Below are 11,494 nucleotides of genomic sequence, written 5' to 3' on the forward strand. Positions count from 1 at the left end.
TAAAATACAAAGCAAATGTAATTATGGTGAGAGGTGTCAGATGACAGGGACTGGGAAATATTTGTACTATTCAGAGCCTGAGCAGATGCAGGGCGACCTTCCCCAGCTGCTCAGGGTCTTCAGTCTCGCTTTGCCAGTAAAGGAGGAGCTCGGTGGTGTGACATGATGGCGGTGCAGTGGTTTGCGTGGAGTGTTTCTTTTCCTTAGGTGAACAAAAAGATAAGAGGAAGCAGCCTTTTTTGAGGAGCTTTTCCCAGGATCAGAGCTCTGAGTGTGTGTTACTAGCATGGAGGCAATAGGTTGAAACAAGGTCAACCTTTAAATGGTTTGGAGGCAAAGTAGGAGGTTTTCCTGCGCAGCTACAGATGAGGCACCAGAGCTCTTCAGGCATTTCCGAAGAGTGCTTTTTTGTTGGTTGTCGTTTGTAAGGGTTTATTGATGAAATCTAAGCTGTAAGAGAGGGTGTGGTTTGTTTCTCAATTAAAAAAAAATTAATAATTTCTGAAGCATCTTGTTTTAGATATAAAAAAAAGAAAAGAAATTACTTGTTTTAGCTGAAATAGGCTGGTATTTAAGTACTTTGCCATTCTTTAGAAATTACTGAATTATTTAAGATGGCTCCAAAATGTGTTTGTTTTACAAGAACGTAAACATTTTTTCACATACCTGTCTGTCTAAATTTGGGGTGAGGATTTTTAGAAATTATTGAAACCTGTGGATAACAAACATTCATTCTCTGTGAAGTTCTGTTGAAATACTTAGAGACTCAGTCTCAGTTTACTGGAAAAGGAATATTCTCTTTGTTTTCATCTGTTTTGCCTGTAAAAACTATTTCTGCTTTAGTTTTTGAGGGGAGTAGTGTAGATAGTATTACCTTGTTTCCTTGCAATTAGAATTCAGAGAAATAAACTCAGGCTGGTTATGTCTCAGTCTGGCATTTTGTTTTAAAAATATGAGTTTTTAAAAAGTGGTTTAAAAGAGTCTCCTCCTGCAATGATTACAAGTCATTCCATTTTGTTACTCATCTGGGCTTGGGCCCCAGATGTTTTAGAAATTTATAAAACCTGCAATTTCTGAAAGGAAAATATAATGCAAATTTCAGCCTTTCCTTTAGGGCTCCATCCAACCTTGGACTAGGCTGATTATTTAACTACCTGTCAATGCAGTGTGACAGGGCACTGTAAAAAGGAGGCTGACAGCATACATGGTGAAATGTTGTTTCTTGTTTCCTTTCCCAGCAACCGAGATCCACAGGTTCTGGGCAAGAAGAACCACATGGAGCCTGTGTGTATTTGAAGTATGTGGAAGAACAGTAGGGTGTCTAACAGTCCCTTAAGAAATGCTCTCCAGGCTGAGTCCTTGTAAACAACTTGTTTTAATGTATCTCTCACTTTTTAATTACTTTGTAAGGCTAAGATTAATAAATTGTCTTTTTTTTCTTTTTTCTGAGCCCCATTTCTTCTATCAGGGTTTTTTTCCCATTGTGTGTGTAGCAACCACAACAGCCCCCTGTAAACTACCTGCTGGCATAGGTCTCTGGGCAGGGTGTAATTCAGGGACTCATTTGGCCCTGTCTAGCAGCATGGTGAGGGACTTAAATGAAAGATTTTTTTTTTTTTTTTGGGAGGGGGAAGCCTTAAAAAGAGGCAGCTGCTGTTCTAATGGCTGGAGTTTATTCTGGTGCCAGCCACCCCCACTGCACCTGTTGGCATTTGAATTATGATCATTTTGTGCATAGCACCCTAGTAAGGTAAAGTTGGCTTTTCATAGAACAAGCTGACACTCAGATGGGATTTAAGGAAGTTTCCTGAACACTTAAGGAAAAGAGAAGAACTGTATTGAAGGGTGGGGATGTACCAGTGACAATACTTCCCTGAACGATGGCTATTCCCACTGTCACTGCAGAAGAGATAATTTGACTCCTTTTCTGTGGCCCAGGCAATAATGGCTCCAAGGCTGGTTCCCTGACACAGAGACTTTTGGAGTGGCTGATATTTGATTGCTTTTTCTAGTCGTCCACAAAGCTATAAATACTGTCAGTAGCTAGGATCCTTTCCTTATAGTGTTGTGGACATGCTGATGCAGTTTTAAAGAGGAGATGGTGTTGGGAAGACTGGCTCTGCATGGCCCCCTACCCAGGCTGATTTTGGGTTTTGCGTGGTGTACCAAGGCAGGTACCACCCTGGGAGCTTTTCTGACACCAGCTCTCCTCCCAAAAATGCTGAAGTGCTGGTATAGGTAGGGGTTCCCTCATTACTCCTCCCTGTCCTCAAAGAATTTATTTTGTGAAATACGATATACAGAGAAAATGAATGCTGAGTGTTGCTTTGAGTGGGTTTGAACAGCTTCAGAGGAAAAAAATACTTTATAGCCAAAAAGTGATCACAAGGATTTATTGATGTTTTATTTTTCTGAGATTTTACGTTGTTTCAATGCAAGCAACATGGACGGAGGTGCTTGGAATAGATGGGTCCTGATGGTCATGGTTTATCCCATCTAGCTTGTCTCAGTGAAAGTTCAGGTTTGTTAAATGAAAAGTGTAGAGAGACAGAGGTGATACCTGTGGCTGTACTGGTAAAAAGTGGTGGGGTTGGAGGCACATCACCCAGTTTTATGCAGTTTCCATGTTGATGGTGACAGACTGAACAAGCATTTCAGGCAAATCTTGAGTGCCATCTGGTCTTCTTGCATGGTACCTGTTCTGGGAAGGAATGAGAGAGTTGGACTTGAAGTCAGCCCTGGCTGAAGAAACACAAGCAAAATTGCAAACTTGCCTATTGATTTCTATTTTGATGTGTGTGTTTTTTCATACAAGGATTAGGAATTTTTCTTTCCCGGACTAGAGTAACTGACAAGTTAAACAAGCCTGCAGACCCACAATATTTTGTTTGCATTTTTAAGACATCTGCTGGGTTTTTCTTTGGACAAAACAGCAGCATATAAAGGGGTTTTTTGTTGCTCTTTTTTCCCTACCTATAGAAGAATTGTTAAATGACTGGGTACTTTTGAAGCCCTCTTGACTATTGATTGTGACTGTTAGAATACTCTTTTTCATATGACAATTTTGTTTGAAGAGCTGTTCTCAGTAGTTAACATAAATATTCAGGCTACACTGTCTTTACAGAAATCAACACATTATCAGAAGGTGTTGCTTTGATTTCCTTTTTTTTTTTTTTAAACGAAATGTCAGCATGCTTATAGTATGTTTCAGGCTGTCATTTTGCATAGCTTAATTTTGCATACTCTAATTTTGTATGGCAACAGGTTTAGGGTGATCTTGAAGCCTGAGTGTTTCCATGCTCACTAATAAACTGCATGTTTTGTTCACATGTTGGGTATGCTTGAAAAACCCACTACACAGTTTCTAGGCAGTTATAGAGCTATGAACAAAACCCAGGAATACTTACTCCTGTTTTATTTGCTCTTGGACAAGGATGTAATTTTGTTATATTTGTATCATTGGGGAAATGGTGTCACATTCACTTTGTAACCTAGATCTGGCCACAGGCACATGGAAGCCTTTAAACATAACAAGCAGACAAGTGTAAGAATGAGAAGAACGTACCCTTTGGTGTCAGGGGAAGCCCACTTAAACCGACAAGATGTGCTTTACAAATGCTGTAAGAAAACACAGGTTAGTTAGAAGGAGCAGCAAATGTTATTTTGGGAAATATGTTTTAAAATAACAGCTGTTCCTGAGCTGATGGCATTAAAAACATATGTTACTGAAGAGATTTGACCCAGCAATGTGAGAGAAAATTCTAATTGTTTAATGTTGTACAACTCAAATTCTCTTCCTGCTTAAGTATGATAAGACTAAATATATGACAAATGGAGCACTTTGTCTAAGCATCAGGTATAGGATTGGTTCCAATCACTGCAACTGCTCTACAGAATGCCAGAGTCTGGAGACCTGGTGTTGAATGAAGTCGCCTTTTCCACTGTGGCTGAAGCTAGTATTTTGGGTGCTGTGACTGCAGAGTAAGTGTAGAGTGACTGTGGCTCTCATGCATAAGCCTTTCAACCTAGCTCAGCTCTAGCTTTTTCTGACTGATTTCCTTGAGTAGCTAAAAGCCAACTGCAGTTAAACTCTGTGAGAAAGAAGAAATGTAGGATGAGAAGGTGGACCTACCCTCATAGTTGATGCAGCCATTGGAGTCTTCCTGACCTTTCATGAGTTCTTCTACTTCCTCTTCTGTCATCTTCTCACCTGGAGAGCAGACAGAGCTTGGTTAATTCTTCTGCAGTCTCACAATTGAGGCTGAATCCTACAGTTTTTCCAAAGGATTTTTTTTTTATTTTCTGAGCTAGTAACAAAAATATCTATACAAGAACCCATCTTCATTACTTTTAACTTTCTTTACAAGTTCTGCACATGCATATGGACACAGATTCTAGTTATTCTTACTGAAGAAGCTGTGCAGCAAATCCTCTACCTTTGTCCATGTGTATGAGGCATATACAGCCTTTTATCTCCATTCCTCAAATAGGTACTTCTAATGCCTAGTTCAATTTTAGAGGTAATAAACCAACCCTTTTTCTTTGGGCTTTCTACTGGGTTTTGGTTTTGCTTTCCTTGTGGATTCCCAGTTAGGAAACCCAGAGTCTTATCTGGCTTTGTAGACTTTGGCCTCTCCAGGCTGGTTAGAACACCTTTACTCTCTCAGGCCTTGAACAGCTGCAGTTTCTGAAGTGCTCACAGAGATGACAATCCCTTACCCAGAGTAGCCAGTACGTGACGGAGTTCAGCCCCCATGACTGTGCCATTGCCTTCCTTGTCAAAGACACGCAGACCTTCAACAAAGTCTTCATAGGTACCCTGTTCCTTGTTGTTAGCAGCTGCTTGCAACATGGGCAGGAACTCTTCAAAAGTAATTTTCTTGGCATTCATCTCTGGAAAGAAAGCACTGGTTGCTACATCCTAAACACTTCTGTGTGTTCTTTTGAGATATTTGCTCTGAAATACGGTAGAGCCTCCCACCTCATCTGCACACCTCTCTTAGTCTTTGCCTCAAGGATTTGGCTGTTCCTTTGCAGAATCTGGTTTCTCTCTTGTCATGAGAGTTTGCTTCACATCCATCTTGATTTTTCAAACCCTTGCTCTAGGCTTCTTCTCCCATTACTATGCTTTGTGTATGTTGTATTTTTCTTGCTGTACAAGATGATATTGCAAGGATTTTAGGATGTGTATTTTACAGAATCCAGTAGGACAGAAATCTTGAGACCCCACAGAGGTAAAAGGTAAGTAGAGTGTGGTGTTTCACATTAAGCCCCTGAAGTTGCTGACGTGTTATTCACCTCTGTAGAGCCTTTAGGATGTGGTGCCAGAGGCTATTAGCAAAATAATAAACTAATATAAAATAGAATTGTCCAGTGGGAATGGTGTCCAGATTTACCATTGACATGGTCATTGTGGCAGTTTAAGGACTCACAAGCTTAGTGCATGTAACTCTTTTGTTGTCATGGGCCAGAAGTTGTAGTCCTCAGTGAGGCCTACCTTGAATAATTTTACTGGAGTAAGACTGCCAAATAAAAGGATTTTTTTTTCCTTTTTTTCCCTTCAGCCTTCATCTAAGCAGCAACGAAATACAATAGATGGAAACATGCAAGAGATTTTTGAATGTATATTCATTACAGAAACTATTTTACTACCCAGCTATATCAAAACCACTGTTGGTTACTGCTGCTGTTACTTAAAGTACTGTCATGGTCTCATCTCTGTGTTAGTCCTCTACTCAGTGGTTTCTGCTGGTGATAATGGTGTGTGGTGGTGTTAGGTCATAGGTTGGACTTGATGATCTCAGAGGTCTTTTCCAGCTTCAATGATTCTGTAATGCTTCCCTTGGCTCTGCTGAGTTGATCCTCAGAGTCATCTTTACTAAGCCTGAGGGTCTGGATATAATTTAGCCCATTCTAATATAGTTCTGAAGTTAGGCATCACCTAGGTCCTTGTTAGGCAGATGTGACTATGATATTTACCATGAGAAAAGGAAATGGAAGTTTTCTGCTGTAAGAAGTGGCCAGCATGCCCAGGTTTGTAGGAGCTTTGAGCAAATTGCCCCAATTAGCAGAAATAGGTGGGTTTTGAGTCCCAGGGCATGTCTTGGTTTATGCAGAAGATCCTACATTGGAAGGACCTGGAGAGCTAAGTGTCAGCTGTTGGAAATGGACTTATATATCCTCAGCACAGGCTGGGACATAGATGGTCTGGGAGCAGGAATAAGATCCTGTTACACCTATACCTAATTACCACCAAAATGATCCCTGCAGAGACTTCTCCATAGTCTAAAGAGAAGGTCAGAAGGAAGATGTTTCCAGTTTCACTTATTGCACTGTACTTCTCTCTATTGCTTTGATGGTGTAACCCAGCACACTGTGTTCCCCAATCACCATAATCCTCTTGAAAAGGGGCTGGAAAAAGGTCATGTCTTGTTGCTGCAGTGTCCCTCTTGCTCCCCATCTGAGCAGAAGCTGCTCTCCCTCCTGCTATGACTATATCAATGTTGCCTAATCAGAGCTCCCCAGCCTCAAGAAGGGCCAATGAGAGACTGCTGGGTACTTACCCTCTTTGCTGGGGTTGCCCAGGATCTTGTTGATCTCTGCATTTGTTGGGTTCTGCCCCAGTGCCCGGATGATATCGCCAACCTGGCTCAGGGTGATTTTGGCATCACCAGTCCTGTCAAAGAGGAGGAAGGCCTCCTTGAAGTCTGCAAGGGAAGAGCAACAGTTAAATTAAGCCAGGCAGCTCCCTATTGACAAGTTGTATGGAGCAAGATGTGAGCCTGTTGTCTCCTGGCACTGTTCCACCAACTCTGGGGAATTAGCCAGGGGAGTCTTTAGCCCACGATCCCAAGAAATGCTCTTCCCCTCTGACATTTTAGTTTCACTATTTTTAAACGTTTATATCTACCTTTCATAGCTTTCCTGGCTCTAATGGCCACCCATAGCTTCATGATTGACCCAGTAGGTATTTCAAGCATGAGGAAAGATAAGCCTTACACAAACATTGCCATTCAAGAACAGGTTTCTTTACATGATACAGCAGCAGAAGGTAAAAATGTTAGTATCCACCCTACCGTATCTCACTAGAGGACTGGAAATCTTTTGTCTAACAACCTGCCAGTGCAAAACATCTGCCTGCTTTGATGGCTCCTGCCTGCAATCCCAGCATCTCAACTACACAGTACTAATTGGAAGCTTGGAGATGGATTTCAAATGCTTCTACTTTTTTTTTTTTTTTTCTGTTAGACTTGACTTGCAATTACATTTCTGTTTGTTCACCCTTTGTCTGCCCTTTGCAATCTGTCCTTGCTTCTTACAGATCCATGAATGTCCAGCTTTTTCAGTGATATTACTTGTGTGGTGCTTTATTGCAGTGCATGTCCAGTGCATACACTTTGAGACTTTTTTCAGTGTTGCCAGGTTGACTTTTTCTTCTCTTACTCTTGACCAAGAACTTGAGATACAAACACTTCTAAAAAAATCAGCACAGACAGCTGCCTTCATTGCATTGCCAGTCTTCTGTTGCAAAGTTCCATCTTACTATATTTCTCAGCTAGAGTATTGGTTGCAATTAACAAAGAAATGCATTTTTTAAAAAGGGAGTGGGCCCAAAAGTTAAGGGTCTAGCTAAAAAGCTGTCTTTGAACCTAATACATCAAGAGTGTCTTGGACTGCGATATTGATGGTTTCTGCACTGCAGTGTCTGATGATGCTGTGTTTTAGCTTCAAGTAAAGCAGGTGAAATGCCTTTCCTTTGACTGTGATGCACTTTCAGCAGCTTGACAGGCTTTGTTTTGCAGCATGTGTAGGTGGAATGCTCTTTGTGCCTCGGGGCAGATTTAGGAGCAATAAAGCACATTTCAAATGTCTTCACATGTCTTCACATGTCTTCATTGATCTTGCACTGGAGAGGTGTGTTGCAGGAGTGTTTAGGCTCTTGCTGTAGCCATCCATATGCCACCTTGGTGGAGGAGCTGCTGGCACCCTGCAAAACTGCTGATACAAGATGTCAGCCTGCTAGGTTGTAATCTAATACATCTGAAACTAATCCTCCTACTGTCTGATGTGAGAGACCTACAACCCTTGATTACTAACCTGCTCCCCTTACAGCTTTTATTGCAGGGTATGAAATCAAGGCTGCCTGGACCTGTTAGAGCTTCCCCTTACACCAAATTGATATGGGCTCCTGCTCTAGCACCTGAGGTCATTTGAGCTGTAAAGATTTATACCATATGATTTAGTCTTTCTTTTTGGTGCATTAATGACGTTTAGTCAGAGGGAGGTATAAAACAATGCCAGTTGGCTATTGGCAAAGCCATCAGGGGAGTTGTCTGGGTGGTAAATCCCATGAAATTTTATTCTTACTGGGTTCTGAACATGGCTCCCCATCTTGGGGAAAAGGCCTGGTTTTATTTTTGTGTTAATTTTGCTGTGAGCTTTTAGTATTTATTAAAAATCTAGCCAGTCCTAGTTTATATCTTTGCTGGAATAAGCGTGTCTAAAATCCTTCTCTGAGGAGGGTGCTGCCCAGTTGCTGGTGCACCAGCCTGTGTGGATGGAAATAATTACTGAGGGTGGAACATGGCGGTTCCTGGGAAATCCTCCCTCTCTCAAGTAGCTTTTAATGGCTCTGCTGCCTGGTTCAGTCAGCGTGCCAGGAGCTGGGTGATTTGAAATATCTGTGGAAGCTGAAAGAAGTATTTTGTGTTGTCATGCATGCTGGGAGCTTGGAATTGATGGTATTTTCCTATGAACCCTCCCAACCCTTTAATAAAATTTTTAGAATTAAGAAGTACAGAAGAGTCCAAATGATTTTATTTGGGACCAGGAGGGTTTGGTCTGCAGAAAGAGAAATGTCTCCATTCTTACTGCTCTATGTCTCTCCCTTTTGCTTTGATGGTATAAACACCCAGTGCAGGCTGGTGTTGAAGAAGTTTAGGGCTCTCTCAAGACATCCTTTTAGCTATTCTCTTTCTGGATTCTAGTTAATCCTTGTATCTTCCATTGTAAATACTTGGTTCACATTAAGAAGCCTGCTATATTTCCTACTCATTGTTTGACTTTAAAAAAAACCCTTCCATTATTAATTATAACCCAAATGCATATCTCAGTGTATTTAAAACACTCCAGCTTAGATTTAAAGATTTCAATGGGGATTTTTGTTTTTCAGAATTTTAATTGGATTGTTGAAGATTGAATAACAATTTATATTGGAACTTGCTGGTAGCCTGTGAAGCAGGGGATAGTGAGATGGTCAAGAATTGCAGCATATCCAGATGGTTTACATGCAACAGTATTCACAGTAACTTATTTTCTAACTATTTCCATGGTTCATGGCTGCTGTACTGTAAATACATTCTTTCTTCTTCCCCTTAGAGCACTTCCTGGCAAAAATGACATGCAGGCCTTTTGCATCTTCTGTTCAAGTAAATTTGCAATGTCTCTGCAGCTAAGTTAAATTTTCAGCTCACTCCTCCCTTCTGTTTTCCATCTGCCTGTTTTCCCCTCAACTTCCAAATGCAAGACCCATTTTCAGCATCCTTGTGAATGGGCAGTATTTGAGCACAACTGAAATATGTTCAGTAGGGAGATCTGGTAACACCAGCCTATTTCTTCCTCATGGCATAAACTTCTCAGCTTGGGCAGCACATCAGTACCCAGATAAATTGCATGTGAATCTCCAGTCAGGTTTTTAAGCATGAGTCAGCACTGCTCCTCTCAAGTCAAGAGTGTGGTGATTTATCCCAGCTGAAATACTAGCTCATCTTTTTGTAAAGGTTAATCATCTTTTTGTAAAGGTTAAACTTCAAGCCTGTAGCTTTTCTCTGAACCCATGTACATGTAAAACACATTTGCTCTCTTGTAACTTACCATCCTGTTGCTCCTTGGAGAACTCGATCTGTTAGAAGGAAATCAATCACAAAAAACAACTTAGGAAGGGGGGGCTGGGGGAGAACCTGCTTGTTTTCTAAAGCATCCACGTCAATCCATGAGTCAAGTCCCAAAACAGCAAAAAAGTGTGGTCTGTCAGATGTGCAGAAGTAATGCAGATAGCAAAAGAGCTGTTAAGACTAGTGAGTTTTTAGCATTTGGAAGCGATTATGTCCTCCCTCCTTCCCCCATTGAAGTTTAACTTTTGTTTCACTTACCATTAATTTGGTCAGGAGTGAAGGACTGCAGTTGGGAAGAAAAAGAGAGAAAAGAACCAATACTGCTGAAAATGCACTGAGAGAAAGCAAATAGCACAAAGTAGCTGAGCACTCTCACCTCTGTCTTGCCTAATGTAATTAGGCCATGGCAAGCTAAACTAGAAACTTCCTTTGTAAAAGTGCATCACCAGATCTGTTTTTAAAGATTCCATTAAAATCTGCATCCCAGGGAAAGCCAGGGCAGTGGGTAAAAGCAACAAAAATCTCAAGTCTCTTAACTAACAAAGTTGTCAATGTACCATGGAGTCATTTACTGTTGTTAGTAGAGACCCATTTTATTAAGACCATTTGAAGTAATATTATTTTAAAAGCAGGTTTCTTAAATTAACATAAAATTGAACCAAACCCCTATAATTTGTTTTTCAAATTAATTTTTGACACAACATTCTTTATAAAGTACTAAACCATGATATTTTCTTATATAAAAGTATTGCTCTTTTCCTTTGCCACTTCAGCAGCTTCCATCCAATTTAAACAATCAAGTAGTAGACAGCACTAGCTAATAGTAGCCCTTCTGTCTGAAGCTACAGGTGCTGCAGATCTGCCCTTACCCCATGCAGAACTTGAGGCTAACTGGAAAACCTCCCACAGTCCTTGACCTTTAAGGAGGAAAGCCAAGCAAATTGAACTGTCTTCAGCACTGTCCTTCCCCCCACTAGAAATAACTTGAGCGAGAAGCCCAGTTTACTTCTGTGAAGTACCCTGACTTGCTGCTAACCATTAGTTTTTTGGTGGACCCACCATGGTTGAAAGTTGGAAAAGTTCAGCTGCAGACAGGCAGGAGGGACTAGCTGAGAGGTCTTGAGAGTGGTCCTGCTTTCTTGGCCTTTCTTCCCCTTATTTATCCAGTGGTGCTGACGGCATTGCCTGGATTAGGTGTCAGAAGGAAGGAGTCCCTCCCCTTGGCGAGTTCTTTAGCTTTCTTAGGGCAAAGTGACAGGAGGCTCCATGTCTTGATGGACGCCTTATGATGGCTATTTTTAGGAGGCTGGAGAGGCAGGGAGTGGTAAGCAGTAAGTTTGATCCGTGTCAGCACTTTCTGGGTCTGTTCTGTCAAGAGGGGATATTCCTTGTCCAAACCTACTGAGACTTCCCTGTAGGGAAGGATTCTATTTCTCCAATAAGCTAAGAAGTCAGCAAGCAAGATGTGCTGGGGGTGAGAGCTGCCACGTGTTGGTCCAGCTGTTTTTTTGTGTGGCTTGCAGGATGTGTTTGGTACAGCTGGATGGTCCTTCTACCTTTGATGGGTTTTTCTCAACCTCTTATGCCAATAATACAGCACT

The 11,494-nt window shown here is 41.3% G+C and overlaps 1 protein-coding gene across 2 annotated transcripts in view; it reads right to left on the bottom strand.

The window, feature by feature from the left end:
* Window positions 1-3,565: 3,565 nt before the first annotated feature.
* Window positions 3,566-11,494, bottom strand: part of MYL1 (myosin, light chain 1, alkali; skeletal, fast) — a 21,644-nt gene continuing 13,715 nt past the window's right edge. For both annotated transcript variants that reach the window (XM_009996807.1, XM_009996814.1), the window contains exons 3-6: window positions 6,564-6,707; window positions 4,720-4,893; window positions 4,133-4,210; window positions 3,566-3,618 (exon numbers count right to left, since the gene is read on the bottom strand). In XM_009996807.1, the coding sequence (XP_009995109.1) occupies window positions 3,590-3,618; window positions 4,133-4,210; window positions 4,720-4,893; window positions 6,564-6,707 (425 nt within the window). In that variant the 3' untranslated portion in view covers window positions 3,566-3,589. The remainder of the gene's footprint in view (window positions 3,619-4,132; window positions 4,211-4,719; window positions 4,894-6,563; window positions 6,708-11,494) is intronic.

This window comes from Chaetura pelagica, unplaced genomic scaffold, assembly GCF_000747805.2.
Source record: "Chaetura pelagica isolate M959 unplaced genomic scaffold, ChaPel_1.0 scaffold300, whole genome shotgun sequence".
Classification (NCBI taxonomy): Eukaryota; Metazoa; Chordata; class Aves; order Apodiformes; family Apodidae; genus Chaetura; species Chaetura pelagica.